The 19,580-nt window shown below is 44.4% G+C and overlaps 1 protein-coding gene across 1 annotated transcript; it reads right to left on the bottom strand.

Moving 5' to 3' along the window:
- Nucleotides 1–3,720: 3,720 nt before the first annotated feature.
- Nucleotides 3,721–18,279, bottom strand: RND3 (Rho family GTPase 3). Its single transcript, XM_065671227.1, has 5 exons — nucleotides 17,940–18,279; nucleotides 17,740–17,827; nucleotides 10,352–10,461; nucleotides 8,707–8,841; nucleotides 3,721–5,804 (listed from the first exon to the last, which is right to left on the bottom strand). The coding sequence occupies exons 1-5, from the start codon at nucleotides 18,087–18,089 to the stop codon at nucleotides 5,553–5,555; spliced, it is 735 nt and encodes a 244-aa protein (XP_065527299.1). The 5' UTR covers nucleotides 18,090–18,279; the 3' UTR covers nucleotides 3,721–5,552.
- Between the last annotated feature and the right edge of the window lie 1,301 nt (nucleotides 18,280–19,580).

The raw sequence follows: 19,580 nt of genomic DNA, 5'->3' as shown, positions 1-19,580 counted from the left end.
TTATTTCATTGTATCGCATATACTCTGAAAACCCACTTTTATTTCAATAGTACACAGCATCGTGGGTTATTGACACCTCCCTCCTCCAATAGTTTACATTTTCCCTGCTAGAGTCAGTAAAACAGCTACTTTCATCCCAAAGCGGCACCTGGGGTGGGCTGGAGGCCCAGCACCAGTCCCCGGGGGGGGACTGTTCCCACCCACTTCTGAGCACTGCAGGAAACAGGACCCCGGAATGTGGTTTAACTAGGTGATGCCTCCACTCACTGGGCAAGGACCCACAGGATTCCCACCGGAGGCTGAATGCCCACTGAGGGGGGCCCTTGCTCAGCCCCTCCTTGCTCCCAAATTGTGCTGATGTCACCTCCCCATTCAGCATGGGTGGTCCACATTGAGCAAGGGGGGTGTCTATCCCCCTTCACAGCCTTCCTGTATTTGAGATACAAGCAATCTCTTACCAACTTCAACAAGAGAAAAAGACTTACAAGCTTTAGGAGGACTGTGCAGAATTTGTGCCTTGGTGCATATGTAACAGTGAAGAGCTGGAGCTGCCAGGATTAATGCTTCTGCAAAGTGCGTAAATCAGTGGGCTAAAAAACCGTTTCCCAATTGACAGCTGTAGGAAAGCTTCCTTTTTCACAGATCCTTTTTAAAATTGGAAAAGATCTATTTTATTTTCCCCAGATTGCTTCTCATCCCTAATGCTCCAAACTAATGTAGGGAAGATAAAAAAAGACACGTTTGGCAGAACATCCCTCTTTGATAGCAAACAACTTCTACCATTGCAGGGCTCTTGTAATGGGAACCTGGTCCTCAGCACCCCCTCGCTGGGGCTCAGCACAGCCCAACAAGGTCATTTTGCGCATCTATCAGCCTCCTGGGAAGCCGAAGGAGCTGAACAGGCTGCAGGAAAATATAAGTTGTTCCTGTTTAAACATATGAACTGGAAAGGGCCACTGTTGCAGCCCTGTGGACTCCGCTGCAACTCCGGCATCTCAGTGGCTTTTGCAGAAAGGCTGGCAGTTAGAACAAGATCTGAATGAGATGGGAAGTCCCTGGGAAAAAAGATTAATAAATCTTCTGTTATAAGAAAGGAGTTTGGTAGGAAGAAACCCAACGATCTGAGAATTACTAATTACTGCTTTTCAGCAAATAATCCCTCCCTCAGGAGAGCCAGCACTTCTATGTGAGGATTAGGCAGTGAAACGCCATACTGACAACATCAAACTATTCATTAGCAAGCTCTCCCATTTCTCTCTGCAGATCAGCTACGAGAAGCAGCCCAAGAGACAAGGAACAAGCTCAGCCCCTTTCTCGGGCTCTCCTCCCTGCCTGCAAACAGCCCTGGAGGCAGGCAGGTCCTGCCCGGGGGAAGACTGACACCAGACTGACCCGTCTGCCAAAGACCTAAGCACCACCAAGCCCCACATCTACAAAACGAAGTAACTGTACCTGCTAGAGGTGTAAGCAGCTACCAGTCTAGGTGGAAACACACATATCTATCAAATAGCATAACTCAGACCATCGCAAGGTACTGTACACAGGCCAAGGCAATCCCAAGCACAAATACAGGCTGGCAGAGAATGGATTGAAACAAGCCCTGAGGAGGACCTGGGGGTGCTGGTCGATGAGAAGCTCAACATAAGCCAGCAGTGTGCGCTCTCAGGCTAGAAAGCCATGTCCTGAGCTGTATCACCAGCAGCATGACCAAGAGGTCAACGGAGGGGATTCTCTACCTCAACTCTACTCCCAAAACACCACTTGGAACACTGGGGCACAGAGCTGAGACAGACCTGTTTGCGCAAGTCCAGAGGCCAGAGAGACAATCAGAGGGCTGGGGCACCTCTCCTATGGAGATAGGCTGAGAGACCTGGGGTTGTTCAGCCTGGAGAAAAGGCTCCAGGGAGACCTTAGAGCAGCTTCCAGTAGCTAAAGGGGCCAACAAGAAAGCTGGAGAGGGACTTTTAAGAAGGGCAGGTACAGTAGGATGAAGGGAAAAGGCTTTAAACTGACAGATTTAGTAATTCTAGCAATCCAAGATTTAATTTAGACTTCAGGCAGAAGTTCTTCCCTGTGAGGGTAGTGAAGCTGTGGCACAGGTTGCCCAGAGAAGCTGTGGCTGCCCCATCCCTGGCAGTGTTCATGGCCAGGTTGGACAGAGCTTTGAGCAACCTGGTCTAGTGGAAGGTGTCCCTGCCTGTGGCAGGGGTTTGGAACTGAATGAGCTTTAAGGTCCCTTCTGACCCAAACAATTTATGAGTTTAAAAGTGAGGAACATGGGATGGATTTGCTTTTGTCACCCACCTCTTCCTCACTGTGCTGGCATCCTGTTGGCTCCTGCCCCTCACTTGGAAGGATGACGCACTCGCGAGGAGGTGCTGAATTGCACATACTCAGCATGGTGAGAGCTTGCCATCCTGCTGAAGTCTATTTCTGTACTACAGACCAGCCCACCATGTCTAGAAACACCACTCTGCGGGAGATCCCCGGGATCTTCTGCAACGGACAAGTTGCAGTAAAACACCTCAGTTACCATAAACTATTGCACAACTCAGTTGTGCAATGAAAGAATAGAAAAATACTGCAAAAGTGCTTTTTGGAAGTGGACTAGCCAGCTTTTTAGACATAAGGATGATTAACCAAACATACCCTGCCACAGCAGCCTCATCAGAGGACTTTTTACACCACAGCAACATGCTGCCAGAGACCACCTCCTGCTCCAAGAGGAGCTGCTGCAGGGCTAATGCTTCAAGGATGTGGGAGGACAAGCACCCCCAGGAGCTCACAAAAGCTGCTGGAAAGGTGCTGTAACAAGGAGAGGCACCACAAACGTAGCCCAGCACCCTCCCACCAGCACAGGCTGCCTTCTCACAAACTGAGGCATTCACTCACATAATTACAGCTTCTACAAATCCTGGGAAATAAATGGATTTGTCACCAGAAATGGAAAACCATGAGCTCAGCAAACAATGGTCATAAGCATAGTGAGATACCAATTGCTGGGACTTCTGCCTGACTTCAGAGACGTGAACACGTGTACTTCAGTAGACTCAAAGTGAGATATGAAAAGTCAAGGCAAGAGAACTTCTACAAGAGAAGAAGACCTCATAAAGGCAGCAAGGATGATCATGATGTTGCACTCAGTGTCACGTGCCATGTGCCATGTGTTTAACTAAGGGGCACAAAGCATGGGACAGACCTCTTTGAGCAAGTCCAGAGGCCACAGACAGTCAGAGGCATGGAGCATCTCTCCTATGGAGACTCGGTGTCATGTCCTTTGTGTCCAAATGAGAGCCTGACACTTTGCAGAGCTGATGCGTTGGGCCAACTCTTCCAAGAGAAGTGACAGAAAACACATCCCTCAGTTAGGAAAGTCTGTCTTTGTTGAACTCACAGCAGGCAGCCAAGGACATTTTCTAGGAACAACCTGAATAAATGAAGCTTTTTCCAAAGCAGTTTCAATGCTTCAGAGGCAAAGCAAACCAAGCTTCACATGTTTGCTTGCTCCAGTCTCCTCTGCATCTGTCAATTTTGGGAAACATAACTCAGAAACCTACACCATGTAGTTAAATATAATGCCAGAGAACCCAAAGGGCTGTTGAAAGTGTAAGACTGATTTCTACTCAAATCAAATCCCAATTCCCAGCAACGCCTGGCCTGTAGCTCAGTACAACTGTGTCCAAAATACACAAGTATTAATGAACTAACACACAAAGGCCATTTCCACTACAAGTCAATCTTTTTTTTAATTCAAAGGAAAAAAAAAGGTATTTTAATAAATACTGCAGAAACATTAACCAAACATACAAAGTGACTTGAACAATTAAAAATAAAGTAATGAATGTCCTGCTTTAACAGTCATAACTTATTTTTCCACAATATTTAAATACAGAAAGCACTTACCAGCTATTTTGTAATACTGCCCTAAGCGCACTGTTGCATCAGTCAAAAGCTTATTGTGGTGGTAAAAATGTCTTTTTCTGGGAAATAATCAGAATGGGTTTTGTGGGTTTTTTTCTTCTTTTATCAGATGAAACAAAGTGCCCGGAACACACAGAACTGAATTTTAGTTATGGTAACCCTTTACCTTCACGCAAGTTAACATGAACACAGCTTTAACACTTCAAAAATGAAGCATTACCCTTGGGAACAAAATGCTTGTCCTCAACAAGAGATAACCACACCGGTTAGAGCTTACAGTAGCCTTCTTTTGAGAGAAGCTATGAAGTTAAGTCAGTCAGTAAGCAGTTGCAAACAATTTTAAAGGCCCATTTATAATGTAACAATAGTATTCAGTAAGCAAAAAGGAATTTGACTTAACCGGTTCACCGATGTTTCATGACTGTTGTCTGGATACATATCTATTAATCTTAAAGACTAAGGGCAATATCCAGTTTCCACTGGGGACCCCTTAAGGTGTCACAGTTCTTCAGACCCTATTTCCTCATCACGAGCAAACGCAGTCTGCAGCGAGAGATGGCTGCCCCAAAAATAAGAGCATCACAAAAGATAACCTGGCTCTGCTGGCTCATTTGCAGATTCTTGGGGATTTTTGCAAAGATAATTGCAGTGAACCACATCAAAGAACAGCACTTCTGTAACATGTACAGAGGGCTAGATCCTGGGACCCACCTGGCTCTCCAACTCCCACCAGAAGAAGAGTCTCAGGGCTTCCCCAGGTGGGCAGTAAGGCTTAACAAGTTATCATGGTTGTAAAACTAAAGATCATTTGTCATCATAGCTCTTAGCACCTTTCATTTGAACCTAAGCAACATACCCACACAGTACACCAGAACTGGAGACCATTTCCACTCTAAATTACAATCACAAGGAGGAATGTCAAGTCAGAGTCCCGCAACATAATTTGCCCCCATGCCCCAATTTGATCCATTTTAATTTCCACAGTGCGAAGACATCTATAATACTGTGAAATCTCAAACGGTTGTCTTCATTGCCAACACGCTCAAATGCAGATTGTGCTGCTGTCTTGGGAAGGCAAAACTCCAGACTTCTCACATACAGTGTTTTCCTCTAGGTGACGCACAGGCCTCAGTATACTCTCCATTTTAACAATCAGCTACTAAAAAATTAGATCATATCCTTTGGAAAACCAACTATAAGGTCACAGGGATAGTTCCTTAATAAGGAAGGCATATTGATAATGTCTTCTTTAAAAATTTATTTTAATTAAATCGAAGTGGTAGCATCCAGGAGTAGAGCGTTAATAAAAGGAACAAGCACTGACAGTGACATCTCTCCTCTGCAGTGTTCTTTTCCCATTCGCCCTCTTTTCTCAGCACATTCAAACATTTTCTCTTTTGGGTTTTGGGGTTTTTTTGGCATTTTCTTCAATGTATCATTTCCTGATGCCACCTTGTTTAGAGGCATTTCTTCTCGCTGCTTAGTTCCTAAGTACAGTCTCAAACAAGAGGTGAAATCTCCATTAAAGCACTGGCATAAGCCCTCATTAAATACCATGTGGCTGTATACTTCATTGAGCCTCCACCCCTCCCAGATGCTCGCTTCCTCCTTCGCCAGAAAATCTAGGTCCTTCACATCACTGTGCAACTCTTTGCTTTGTCCTTTCGCAAGTCCGTTGCCACTGTGGAAAGTTCTGGCCTGCCAGGCATGTGTGAAATTCGCTTTGTTGCCCTCTGCGATTTGTTTCGTTTAACATTTTTATTTGTTTTATTCACACACGCCAAGGTGGCAACATGAAAAATGTCTCTGACACTGTTTTCTGACTGTAAGGCTGAGCATTCAATATATGTAGCTGCTCCAATCTGTTTGGCCATATTTGCACCCTAAGGGAAAAAAGAACACGCAATCAATACCAAGTTTCCACAGAGAGCCAAAGCAAACCATACAACTCCTTCTCAGTGCTGCTTTCCATACACAGTGTTTTGTGAAATACAAAGCTAACGCTCCAGCACTACAGCCAGCAGCTGATTTTGCAAAAATAAACAGAGCTTTGGTTCCAAGATGCATTAAATAAGTATCCAAGCATTATCTCCAATGTTGATAAATACAAGCTGGAAGAGAAAAGATAAGCTCAGTGACCTGCAAACAACTGCAGAAAGCCAGAAGAGTAGGAGGAGGACCTATTTAGCAATTTCACCCTTACACCTTAACTTCCATCCATGAATCACGTGCTCACTGGGAAAGGTCTGAACCTGGCACCTTCCAGATTTAAACCTGCTGTCTCCAAAGACAAAATGTATTCTGATTGCCTTAAGGGCTAGCCAGCAAGCCCCTGACCTGGAGAGGAGCCCATGTTACATCTCCATGCAGGAGTCAAAGTTCACAGAGAAATGTGCTGTGGGTTTCTGAGCCAGGGATAGTTATATCAACTTGTAGCTAGAGAACAGGGGGAAAAGGAACATAGTTACATGAAGCCTTCTTTTTTTGATTTTAAGTGAATTGAAAGTCAAAGCAGGGCTACTTGTTCCAGCAGCACAAGGAAAACAACACAACTTCAGCAATTGACAATACCATGGTATCCTGTTGTGGATTTTGCTACTGGAAGACAATACAGCATTGTGTGGGAAAACTGAGTTATTTCAATGGAATTTTACTTACAAGGAATGAATCTTTTCACTAAGCTATGAAATCCAACCACATCCTTCATGTGCCACTCCTCACACACTCATAGGCCTAAGATAGAGGCACAGCTCAGTCTAACCCGACCTCTTTGCTCTAATCTATTTGGACTCACATCTTCAGTATGCACTATTTGCATGGCAGTGATGCAGCTGTCTTATCAATTTTAGGTTGGAGTGGCTGATAAACGAATATTAGTCTGTAGTACAAGCCCTCCCCATGGTTAAACATCTCAACTCCTACTAACCAAACCTAGCCTGTACTGTAGAGCCTCAGAAATGTTTGCTCGGGTGTAGCTGATGGGAAACTGGCTAGCATACTGGAGGCAGGGCGTCACCATCAACTGGCTTTATCCTCCCAATGCTTCCTTATGAAGTTAAGAGGAATGGGGAAAGCCCCACTAAGCTCTTTGATCCCATGACAACTTAGCAAGGCAAGGGATTTAAAAAGAAGCTGTGTATCTTGACCTCAGAGAACCCTTCCCTAAAACTAGTGCAGGAGAGCAGTGGGTTGCTTCATGACACCAGGGATTTGGCAACCATAAGAGATACCTCCAATGCTCAGTTTAAGCTGTTGCTTATATAGAAAACAAATGAAACTATGGAGTTTACTGAAGTATAGGCTTCCCTGTAACATCTACAGTTTTCCATTCGGCTGCCAAGTACCAGCTTTTGGTTTAGCCTTTTGTCTTCAGCTGACTCTTGTTCCTAAGGGGTACAGGCTAAGCTGTGACACCAGAAGAGATGTTTCCTGGGGTGAAGATTCACAAATCCACTTGTCAGCAGATTTTTGATCACTATCTGTGGAAGGGTGTGAGTCTTGGCGATTTTACTGAAGTACTTCAAAAAATAGTATATGAAGTTGTGTATGTAATAAGTGGCACAGTGTGTCCTTATAGCTCCAGGGCTGAACATTAATATATACACATGCAACAGTGGTAGTTTGTGATGACATTTCCTGCAACAAGCAGGATTTAAGGACACTTCTGAATTGGTTTACACTCAGGTAAAGTACCCCCACATTTATTTCCATTTGAAATTGTCTGAGATAGAGAGATGTTTACTCAGTGAAGTGTAGAAAAATGCCGTAAGCAGCATAAGCCATCACAGTGGAACACCCAGTGTTATATTTTAATCAAGATACTCAGTTTATGGTATCTTTGCGTTTTCCAAGTTAAACACGCTGCAGGATACTGCATTATTATTAATCACATATTAGGAGCTGTTGGTTTGGAAAACCCAAGGTTGTGGATAAAGCACCAAGAATTAGGCGATGGCATAAGATATACACACTAGCTAAAGTTACTTCTGGAAGTGCCATTCTCGCTCTTACAGCCTGTAGGGTGTATCTGAAAGCATCACTGTGATTCAGCTGCAATGCATGATACATGTGTGAGTAAGAAGGGGAAGTTTACCTTGGAGTCAAGTTTTCCCCTGTTCTCTATCTCCTGCTCTCCCATGGCCTGATTCCTTTCCCTTTCACCTCAGTCACTCTATCCTCTGATGCCTGTCTCCAAATTTCTAATTTCTCCAGCAGCAGCAGAGAACAGCTGCCAAGAATTAAGATGCTTTCTGGATTTGCTGTCACTTTCAGAGGGAGCTGCAAGGTGCCTTCACAGGTGTTTTAAAGCAACAAGATTTTAAAAAGGACAGATTATACGCAATACTTGTCTGTCACAATGCTAAATCCCAATGAATGACATTCAAATTTAAAGTCTAAATACAATGATTTCACAAATTCGTCAGTATATAAATACCTCTCAGCTACTGTTTTGGCCCAGAAAATCAGTAAGCTTATTTTCAATTAACTTAAAAGTTAATTGAGCTCAACTTAGAACACTCTTTGCAACTAAGAAGTCTACCAGCTTATGATGCTTGAAGCATGCATTGTGGAGCACATTTTCTGCTGCATCCAATTCATGGAATAGACTTTGCCTTTACTCATAACAGCTTTCAAATTCACCTCCATCTCCCAGCAAAGTGCATATCTGCCTTCAAGGATGCACTCATATAAACAACATGAGGAAGTTGTTCATAAAGATGGCTACAATAATAGAAAAGAGTTTCATTTTCCACCCTTAAGTAAAAAGGAGGACATGGCACATACCTGATCGTAAGACACAGGTGTCTGTCTGTGGTTGGAAAGTTCCACTAGTGTGCTTACATCTGTGCGCAGATCCGACTTGCAACCAACCAAAAGCATTTTGGTGTTCGGACAAAACTCCTGTATTTCACCTTTCCACTGTAAAATTTTAGGTTGTTATTATAGTCAAGTAGTTGAATGTTTAAATCCAAAGCAGCAATGGATACAAGATGAAGTTTAATAAATCTTGGTATTTTACTTGGAAATATTCTTACATAATAGTTGCATCTACCTTCAAGCTAATTTCTTATGGCATTAGTTCCAGCAGAATCTGGTCAAGGATGGAATCTTACAATCTCATACATTCATTAATTCCACTGATGTACTAATCAAGATGGAATGAATTTAGATTGTTTGCCTACATGAGTAAAGGTTTGGATATCTGTCACTTCTCAAGCAGTAAACACCCAGCCATTGCCACAGGCAGACAGGAACCAATGAAACCTGGTGCCACCACATTCAGTGGCTCCTCAAGACAGAGCTAGAGGCAGGTCTTGCATGCAAAATAAATGTTGCTATAGATTAGCCCATGGCTAAATCCTCACACCTAAAACTAAAACAAATCTGCCAAGGGTTCGGTTTCTGTGATACTTTCGTTAGGTTTCTTTCCCTCTATACTGTTATTCTGAGAACATAAGAAAGCCAAAAGTTTCCCAGCATAATGTGAACAGTTCATACAATCCCTAAAACTTAAAAATATCATTTCAGTTTAAAAGCACATTAAGAAAAATCTCTTACAGAATTAAGCAACAGTATAGTAACGAACATTATCAGGGACAGAAAAGACAGTTCTAGATGCTTGCTGGCACAGTTAGTAGGTGGAGAAAAATCTTAAGTATTTTCTGTAGCCTATTCAGGACTGTATGCCACTTGATTCCCAGTGACACAAGAATCACTAGCCCCAGCTCCAATAAGAAAAAGGAACTTCAGGTCATTAAACCTTAAAGATAACACTGCAAAGTTGAGTCATGCTCAGTGACCGAGGAGAGGACCACAACCACTTTGCAAACAGCATGATTATCAAGATTCAATGTTTTAACTCAGGGAAAGTCTGGCACTGAATCTCAGATCACTGAGCTTGTGAAAAAATCTGAACTCTCGTGCACGATTCCATTTCCATGCCACTGTTAGGTCTTCTGGTGGCTTCCAGAAGCATTTGTCACCAGCTCCTTCTAACTTCGGGCTGAGAAATGATGTAAAGCCATGGCAAATATCCAAACACTTGGCAGACACATCTTAGCCATCTTTGCAACATGGAAAAGTTTCTCAATCTTGTCTGTTATATGAACATAATGTGAGAGACAACTTCTTGCTGCACCCAGCCTTGCACCTCACACCACCCTAAACAATTCACTAGTGTCTAAAGGCTGAGGAATGAGAATTTACTTCACCCCTGAGTGTCCATAAGGGAGGGAGGTTTTGTTTTCAATTAACATTCATTGCTTTCAAACAAATTATCTCATTCTAGCAGTGCACAGCACAGCCCTGTCATCTCTGCATTAAAAGAAACAAACTGAAGTTTCCAATGTACAAAACAGCACCACTCTTCAGAGATTTAAGGACAAACTACTCATACAGTTCTGTACTCAAATGTTTCTCAAACACTTGCCTTTTTTAGCACACTGTCAAGAGTTTCTGGCCGACTGATGTCAAAGCAAATCAGGACAGCATCAGAATCTGGATAGGAGAGCGGACGGACATTGTCATAATAAGGAGACCCTGCAGAGAAGCAAACAGCATTTTTATTAGGTTAGATTTTTTACTTTCTGTAGTCATTCAAACTTATTCAGAAAGTTTAGCAAGGTTTAGTGAAGCTCTGTAATAGCATCTAGTTATCATCTTTCCTTCAATAGCACTCTATTCCCAAAACACTCATTGCAGTTGCTCATTTCCCCACTTTCCTTTTGTTTCTCACCTACAAAAGCACAGCTTTCCCAAATAATTAAGAGTGATGGCACCCCAGTGATCCATCTCCAACCAAAACCTTGCAATGCCCCTAATAACAAGAAAAGGGAAATTGGGTCAACCCAAGTTTAAGTCCCAGCATTAACCTGTGGGGATTTGACTTTGAGAACAAACCCTTAACCTCCAAAAGGCTTCTTCAAAGCAGGTTAGTCACAGTTGCACTTTCATGGAAAAAAATCTGGCAGTTTTGAAACAAATTAGCTTTGAGTCTTCTAAACTTCATTTAAAACAAATAGTTCCAAGTGCAAAAAGCATCTTTAATTGTCGCAGGTATAAGTAACTTTCAGAAGAAACTCTTGCTTCAAATTAAAGCATCTGTTGCAAAACTTCAGCAGGAAAGAATCCCAGCCCTGTATACAGGCATGCAAATTAACTGTCACAAAAAGCCTCACTAATCTGTAAACCAACATATACTGACAATAAATGTTTATGTTTAGCCCATAAAACAGATTTTTATCAATGAGATCAAAGCTAATATAGTAATCTGATGGAACATAAGTAGGCTCAATACTGACTTCGTGCCTGCTTTACTTACAGAGCTCTTTTCTTTCAGAACTCTCATGTTGTGTGGACTTGCAGCTACATTTCCAGAGTCAGAAATCTCCCCTTTATCATCTGATGACTCTGGTTACCAGATTAGGGGGAAAAAAATGTTCCTTTCCCTAGGAAGTGCCAGTCACTAAGCCACATTTGGTTTGGTCCTAACTCTGTTGAAGCTTCACTTACTGAGAAGAATGCATTTCTGATTTAGAAGGGTACTTAAACAATTAAGTGGTCCAACAGGTTAAGGGCTTAGGCTTTAAGATGTATGCCTGCAACTTAAAATTAATTTTTTTAGTCATACATTCCTATTTCTGTATTTTCTCATGAACCTAAAATACAGCATCGAACAAATGTAACAAAGATACAGCTTTCAAGAGTTTTGGGGTTATCAGCTAATTATACCACCAATTTTCCAACTATCTAGAACTAATTGGCTGCAAGATCTCAGAGGCTGAACAGACTATTATCTGGATTAGAGAAATTCCTCAAGTTTTTAACTGACAGACAGCTCATGCTGTTGCACAAAGCAGAGCAGGGAATGGTGTGAATGTATCGCAGATGACTTTGGTTGGACAGCTTATACTGGAAGAAAGGAGTCAAGAATCCTAGGAATGTTGTTTTTGAAATGAAGAGTAACACATGGGGAATGAAGCATTACCAAACTAGGTAGCAGAAGGTAATTTGTTGGATGAGACTATTTTATTCAAATGCTCATCTTCATAAATGATGTCAATCTAACAAAGAGGCAGTTGTCAAAAAGTGCTCTTCAAAAAACAAGTTAGCTGTCTTCAAGAGTAAATGACATGCTAGAAGGAAGTCTAAGCATGCTGACTGAGCTGACCACTTGTTAGCTATTCATTTGAGCTCAGCTTTGCTTGCAGTGTTTATCAATAAGCATTTTCCACCACTAATTATTTCCCAGCTATCTCCAGCACTACTATTACAGTACCTCCATCCTGCAGCCCCAGGGCCAAGTTATTTATCCCAGAGCCCCGGGCCAAGTTATTTGCCCTGGCCAGGTAAACTGCAGAGCAGCATGCCGTTAACTAGCCACCTGCACTGCTCCACAGCCTGTGACTGGCCACAGCACAGACTGCTGCCCAGCCACCAGCCTCCGTGCTGATGAGAGCCACTGCCTGGCTAGCACATCTCCCTGCCAAGCTCCAGCAAGTAAGGGCAGGACTGAAGATTAATGCTTGGCCGCATGGTTGCTGGCTAGAAAGGAGTCTCAAAAAAGCCTCACCCAGAAACTAATTCCTTAGACACATACCTATCTTCTCACGCACCAGTCTTCAGGGATACAACACACCATATATGTCCATCAGCACATATTTATGTATACATACAGTCACCACCTCCAGCCCAGAGACTCTTTTCTACTGTGTCAGCTGTAGTTGTGTTTGTTTTGAGGGTTTTTCTTTTTAGGTTTTCCTTCTGAACCTCTCATATTAAAGATGCTGAGCTAGAGTAAGTAAACTTTTACTGGCAGTCCATCTGCTCAGATGCAAGCTAGGAGGAATATTTGACACCACCTTTTCTTCGGGGTAGTGTGCAGCAGAACAAATAGGAACCATTTAAACTACTCGGGCTGCAGTATCAATAAAGTTTCCTGGTCTCATTCAGCAGCAATAACTGAACCTTTATTACTGTGCAAATAAAGAGGTGCTACAGCCCTCACTGTGCGAGCCCATTCAATCTGGCATTTCATCGTTTCGCCCAGAGAAACCATCAGAAGCCAGGAATCCCAGGAATGAGGCTCAAGTCTGAACAGACAACTTGAGCACAGCCCAGTATGGCTGTTCACTCTTTTTCAAGTTAGTCCGCAGATTTGAAGCCATGCCAACCCTAGAAAACAAAAGGAGAATGTAGAGCTACAGCAGTGGTATTGGGAGGGTGGGGGGGGTGTGGAGGAGAAGAAGGAGGAAGCTTATTTGTTGTTTGTGATTCTGTTCCTACAAAATAAGAGATTTTTTTGTCAAGGACAAGGATGATTTTTCAACTTTATTAAGGAAATGCTGACAACACTGTAGGTCATTTTACTCTGTGATACAAAAATAATCCAGCTGCAATACCCCTTTTTTAATCTGTTTGGCACCTTAAAGCCAAAAGAATTTAAGCATTATGAATGATCTACTTTTAAAATCTTATTTTTCATTTGAAGTACAACATATGTTCAGCTTTTAAACTGAAATAAAGCCCTCTCCAGCAACATAGTTGGATTTGGTCTACAAAACACAACCAAGCTCAGGCTTAAATGTTATCTTGATAAATAATAGAATTACATTGTTAAAAGTTAAAGCATACCTAATTTTTTGATGGCTTAGTACTACTCTTAAGACACTAGACCACAGAGAAGCCCTATTTGTTTGCAAGATCCAAAGCCACCACCAGTTCCAAGCAGGAACATTCAGCCCCACATCCCACACCTATGGAGATGAACTTGGGCAGCTCCTGCTCACCGCACTGCTCAGCCTTTGCTTACTGGCGGGCCCTAAGGGAAGTGGTGCTCAGTAACAGGCAAGACTACTATTTACACACCACCAAGCAGCCATCAGGCATTCATCTTTGTAGCCTTTTGGACTCCAGTCAACTGAAAGAACAGATGAACAGCAGCATTCTCACTCCCAAACCCTTGGACTCACTAATTATCAGCTACATAGAAAACGCATCAAATACTACAGTGGCTGCTCTAAGTAGCTGATTCACTGCTGATGGCTTTCCTCCTTCAAAATCCACCTTGGCTGTTTTGGAGAAAACGCAGGTGATTTTGTATACTGAGCATCACAGAATATGTCACCTCCACACACAGGAATATCACAATATTCGTGGCCTTTTGAGTGTTTACATTTCTGCACCTCAAACAGAAAACAGGGCTTCAGTAGATGACTTGGGATTCCCAGTTACCTATTCTGTTTCCCTTCTAAAGGGAAAAAATCCAACTACTAAAGACTAGTTACTGCTACTCCACCATGAAAGTGGGGGGGGGGGGTGTGGTGGAATAAAAAAATCAAAAGGCTGAGTCCAGCAAACTTTGCAAGTGAAGTGGAAGGCAAAGATAAAAATTTGCCATTTCTTTTATAATCCTTATTGCTAGAGAATTTAAGGAAATAGTAACTGTCTGTATATTTCATCATAATTTCAGCAGGATTTCAGCACAAAACTTTATGATTAATATTATGTTTCTATATGGACACTGAATAGATTGTACAATATCAAATCGCAGTAAAGCTAACTTGACTTAATGCTCTAAGGCCCTTCTGGATTTAATTATATGCTAATCCCCAGCAATGTATAAGTATTTATGCCCCTGTTGAGAATTATTTTATTGGTTTATCCAGTACAGTTTCCATAGTTCAACCAATAAACCCCTCTAAAAAGTTTTAAGGAGACACAGGTATATATACCTAATTAATGGTATGTGATTTCTACGCCACAACTGGTGGCGTACTGGCAAGAATATAAATATCAAAGCAGTCACTTTAAATGGAGGAAGCCAAAAGCTCAGTTAATACACATTAGACCATGCCTATGGTACACAAAGATGTCTAATACAGGAATGCTCTTCACAGTGTCCATGAGAGTACAAGATGAAGTTTTAACCTGAAGAAACTTCTACTACTTTACCTAGCAAAATACGCGCACAACTCCCAAACAGCTCAGAACTGCCATACTACGTTACCACAGAGTGGAGTAATTTATGGTGTAGTTAGACTGCAACCAGACATTCCTGCTTTGAAAGAAGGGCTGGCAGTCCAAAAACCAATTGAAATTCAAGTTGGCAAGTGCCTTCCTTAATGCTGCGGCTAATTTAAAACCTTACAATGACTTGCAGAACTAGACAGTACCAGAAAAATATCTGAATAATGAATCTTCCCATTCCACTCTTACAAGAGTGTTTTGCTCCATATTTCTAGGGGCATATCCAAGATAGGACATTTTAAAGCTAGCTGTAAATTTACTGGGAAGTTTTTGTTGCATCAACTGTGTGACTCTCTCCATATTGTATTTAAGAATTCTCTAGTAAAAAACCCATTATTAAAACTCATAACTGCAAGTCCTGTTCTCACCCTAACACAAGACTATTTTAAACAACGCCATCAGCTTTTCCCATTTTCTCAGTACACAAAAAAAACACTCCAAGTGGCAGTACTTTCCTTCCAAATGATTCAGTGCAAAGAACTACATTAACTTAAGTTAGGGACTAATTTGCAAGGCAGCCCGTTGCACTCTCCCACTTAGAAACAGAGTGTTAAAGAGGTATACTAAATACTGATCAAGTCATCTTGAAATAGCTGCAGTATATTGCAATCAAACTCGGCTAAACAACATCCTTACCCCCTCCCCCAGGAGATACTGAAGTACCTCAAATGACTTCAGCTGCTACTTCACCCCTGTTGCAATGGATGTTGCCTTCCATTAGTATTTGGCAGTTAATTAGTCATATTTTTAAGTTAACTAGATCTAGTCCTGCTTTAAAAATGGTATTAAGACATTTATTCTAATTCAGCAGAGGACTATGACAAAGACTTCTAAAAAATAAATTGCCAAGAATTTAAGCTAATGCCAAAACATTATCTTATCTTCTAATGTCTTTTATATGGTGATGTGATTTTGCATTGGGTCGATGGGTTTGGGTAGTGTTTGTTCCTGCAGCCAGTGAGAAGGGCTGTTCACAGAGAGGTAATTCTTCATCTGCAGAGTCCCACAACTAGAAGATCTACAGTAGTACTTTGTAAGGCCAAGCATTGGATCTTTCAACCATCTCCACTTCAGTTTTGGACTGCAGACAAATCAGCCACTTGATCTCAAGCTTCTGACTCAAGTCAAATTTTCAAATAGTTCCAGGACAGGCCTGAGAAGATGACATGCACATGCAAAGGCTGGCAGGTGTTCCTTCCACTGCTTTTGTCTTTTGAAGTGCTACAGAATATACCATTACATGGGTGTCTCCAGCCTGACATACAGATTCCAAACCTTCCCATGCCAAACAACTTAACGTACAATCCTGTTGTATTTTAATAGCTAAGATAAAATTTTCCAAAATAACTTCACTATTAATTTTTAATAAGCCCTTACTCCATAGTTTGTTATAGCCAGCTTAGTAATCAGGATGAAAGCTCAAACCAGCCACACACTAGAAGTCTGCAAGTCTTACTTGGCATGAGATGAAGAAAAAATATCAGTTCAGAGCTACGCTGATACTGGTTGTGGGCGCAAAGCCTGCCTTTTCCCAGTAATTGTGTTGCAAGAATTTGGAATCATTTCCTGAACAGCAAGAGGAAAAAGCCAACTCTGCCTTAACTCCTTTTTTTAAAGGGGGATTAACGTTTTAGTTTCTGGTAAAAGGGCTGCTGTCACATTTAGAAGGAACTGTTATGTCCACATTCAACATTAACAAGCTATCTACACAACTTCCCCAAAGAAGAAAGGGCTTGTAACTCTGTCAAGTGCCTCCAGCTTTTTTCCAGTGAATTCTGAAGAACAATCCTGATCCACACCTATGTTAATGGCTCAGTGTCCTTCATACTGACCACCTCCCCCAGAGTGCAGAGGTACTGCAGACTCACTGGCTGTCCACAGTCCTCTCCAGCACTGAGGTGGCAAGCTCATGAGCGCATCCTCACTGCACTGGCAGTAAACTTAGTCCAAGTATCAATGACAGCAGGATCTAGAGCTGTTCCTGGCCTTCCATGAGATCTAAGACAGCCAAGTACCAAGAACCTCAACCTTTGAGGCAGGTGAGCAAGTGTTTTTGACATGGCCACTGAAGGTACAACTGGAAGAATGACGACGAGGACCTTAACCACTGCTCTTGATATGTAAAAAAAGACAGTTCCCCCTGCATCCTCAGAGGGCCAGAGATGCCAACCTCCCTATCTTTCCAAGCTTTAAAGACTCTCTAAATCACGGGGAGGGGGGGGGGGGGAATGGGAGGGCGGGGGGTGTGTGGTGGAAATTGGTACTGTATCGTGTAGGAATCCAAACAGGCATTAAGGAGCCACAAGGAACTCCGACGCAAGCTGATGTAATTTACCATTAGCATATATAACCACCTCTTCACTCTTCTACTAGGTAAAGCGGGGTACCTCAGCAGCAGAGGAACAAAGGTATCCCCTTGGAGCTCCTCGGATAAGCTCCTTCCAGTCAGGCAGGTGGGAACACACACCCCTGCCCTGCCTGCCTTCCCCTGCAATGCTGACAAATCGCTTAATGGAGGGCTGTCCACACCCTTTTCCCTCCCCAAGTATATGGCTAAAGTATACCTCAGATTTTAAAACAAACAACAAAACAGCCGAGCAGCAGCCTCCCGTCTCGCACAGCGGCCGCTCGCCTCTGGAGACAGGCACCCCCGCCACGGCGCGGCGGTGAGGGGCTGCGGGGCCACAGCGACGGCCTCCATCCCTCCCCAGCTCCCCCGACCGACAGGGGCTGCCGCTCCTCACCGATTTACCACACACCCCCCGCCTTCGCCCCCGGGGGAGTGCTTACCCGAGGTGTCCCAGAGGCTGAGCTCGATCCGCTGCGTGTCGATCTCAAAGCTGGCCGTATAGTTCTCGAAGACGGTGGGGACGTAGCTCTGCCGGGAAACACCGCACAGTCAGCGCGCGCCCACCGCCCCTGGCCCGAGCCCCGGCCCCATCCACAGCCCGCCTCGGCCCCGGTCCCGGTCCCGGTCCGCCCCGGCCCACCTCGGGAAAGCAGTCCTTGGCGAAAACGTGTAGCAACGCTGTTTTGCCGCACTGGCTGTCCCCGACCACCACAATCTTGCACTTTACGTTCTGGTTGGGATCCATCACCGCCTTGCTCGATAACTTCTGGCTCGCTCTTCTTTCCTTCATTGATCTCGGCTTAAGTCCCTCGGCCGGCCACCAAAAAAAAAAAAAAAAAAAACCACAAAAACCAAGAAAAACCCACACAAGCCCGGTTCCCCCAAAAAGATAAAAATAACCTCAAAAACAACTAAAAAACCCCAACACCACACACCCCGGCAGAGGCGGCACCTAACCCCGCACCCTGCCACCCGCCGGTCCCGCGCGGACTGCTTTGTCCCCCTGCCGCCCGCCCTTAGTTATAGCCTCGCATCCGCCAATCACAGCCCTCTGCTGGTGCGAGGCCCGCCCCTCGCGGCTCGCTGCCGGCAGGCCGCCGGAGCATCGTGCCCCCTAGGGGTGGCGCCGTAGGCCCGAGCGGGGGTGAGGAGCGCGGCGGGGTAGGGGGGCTGTGGCGCCGTGCCGGGAGCCGCTCAGCCGGCAGGCCCCGCTGCTCTGCTGGCTGCACCGCGGCCGGCCCATCCGCTGGAGCCTGGGATGAGCGCGGGCTGGCGGCAGGCCGGTGTCATCCTCTCCGAGGCCTGGAGTGGGACAATGCGTGGAGTAAAGAGTGGTCTTTGTGGTGCTTTTCTGGCCATTTTACACAGGCCGTCTATAAACCTGGGTGCTACGAAAGGGAACCTGCGGCGCTTCGTGGCCTCCAGAGCGGCGGCGAGGCACGAGGGGCCGCCTGCGCCCTCCCCCGTCGTCCCGTCCCGTCCCGTCCCGTCTCCTCCCCCCGGGTCCCACAGGGCCCCCACATGTCCAGCGGGGGAGAGCCGCTCTCCTTCGGCCCTGGCGGCACCGCAGGAGGGGTTTTTTGGTCGAAACATGGTCACATGTGGGGATCTCGGGGAAACATCCCCACCATTAACGTGCTTGGTTTTTAGCTTCCTGGTCGCAAACCCAAGCTAAACTGGGTGATGGCTTGTGTTCACCCGAGGACTGAACGCTGCTCGGGCTGAAACAGCACTTCTGTAACAGCGCGGGGTGTATCTTTCCTGACTCGACAGCCCTGAACAAGGGACGGTTTGTGAGCCGTTCAGTAGCACACTTCCCCAGCAAGTGCTGCTCTCCTCTCCCGTATGGCTCTGCGCGGCCAGCAGATGGGCACCCTCGGAAAGGGGCTGCCAGCCGGCGGGAGGGCTGCGGCAGAGCCTGCCTCACCTCCTCGCTCAGCCCTCCTCACCTGCCAGCTTTGCTGGCACAGCCGAAGACAGGGGTGGCCTTCGAGAAGGGAGGTCTTGGCCTTACTTACCCCTAAAGTGGGTTATCCAGGTCACAGACTAGCTCTGTGTCAGTTCTGGGCTCAAACATAAGCAATTGATAAAGTTTACAACATCCTGAAACGGAAAGCATTACCATCTTGTGCATGTTTGACCACAGGGAGAAACTCCAGTGACGCAGACAAGAGAATCCCAAGCATGACATTTCAAAGTTCATAGCTAACATTCTTGATTTTGTTCTGATGTGTCACGTCTTTAGCTGGTCGAATTACTCAGCTTTAATGAATTTTCCAAA

Source organism: Lathamus discolor, chromosome 3 (genome assembly GCF_037157495.1).
Source record: "Lathamus discolor isolate bLatDis1 chromosome 3, bLatDis1.hap1, whole genome shotgun sequence".
Lineage (NCBI taxonomy): Eukaryota > Metazoa > Chordata > Aves > Psittaciformes > Psittacidae > Lathamus > Lathamus discolor.
Note: the sequence above shows the minus strand (reverse complement) of the source record. Positions and strands in the feature narration are given on the sequence as shown.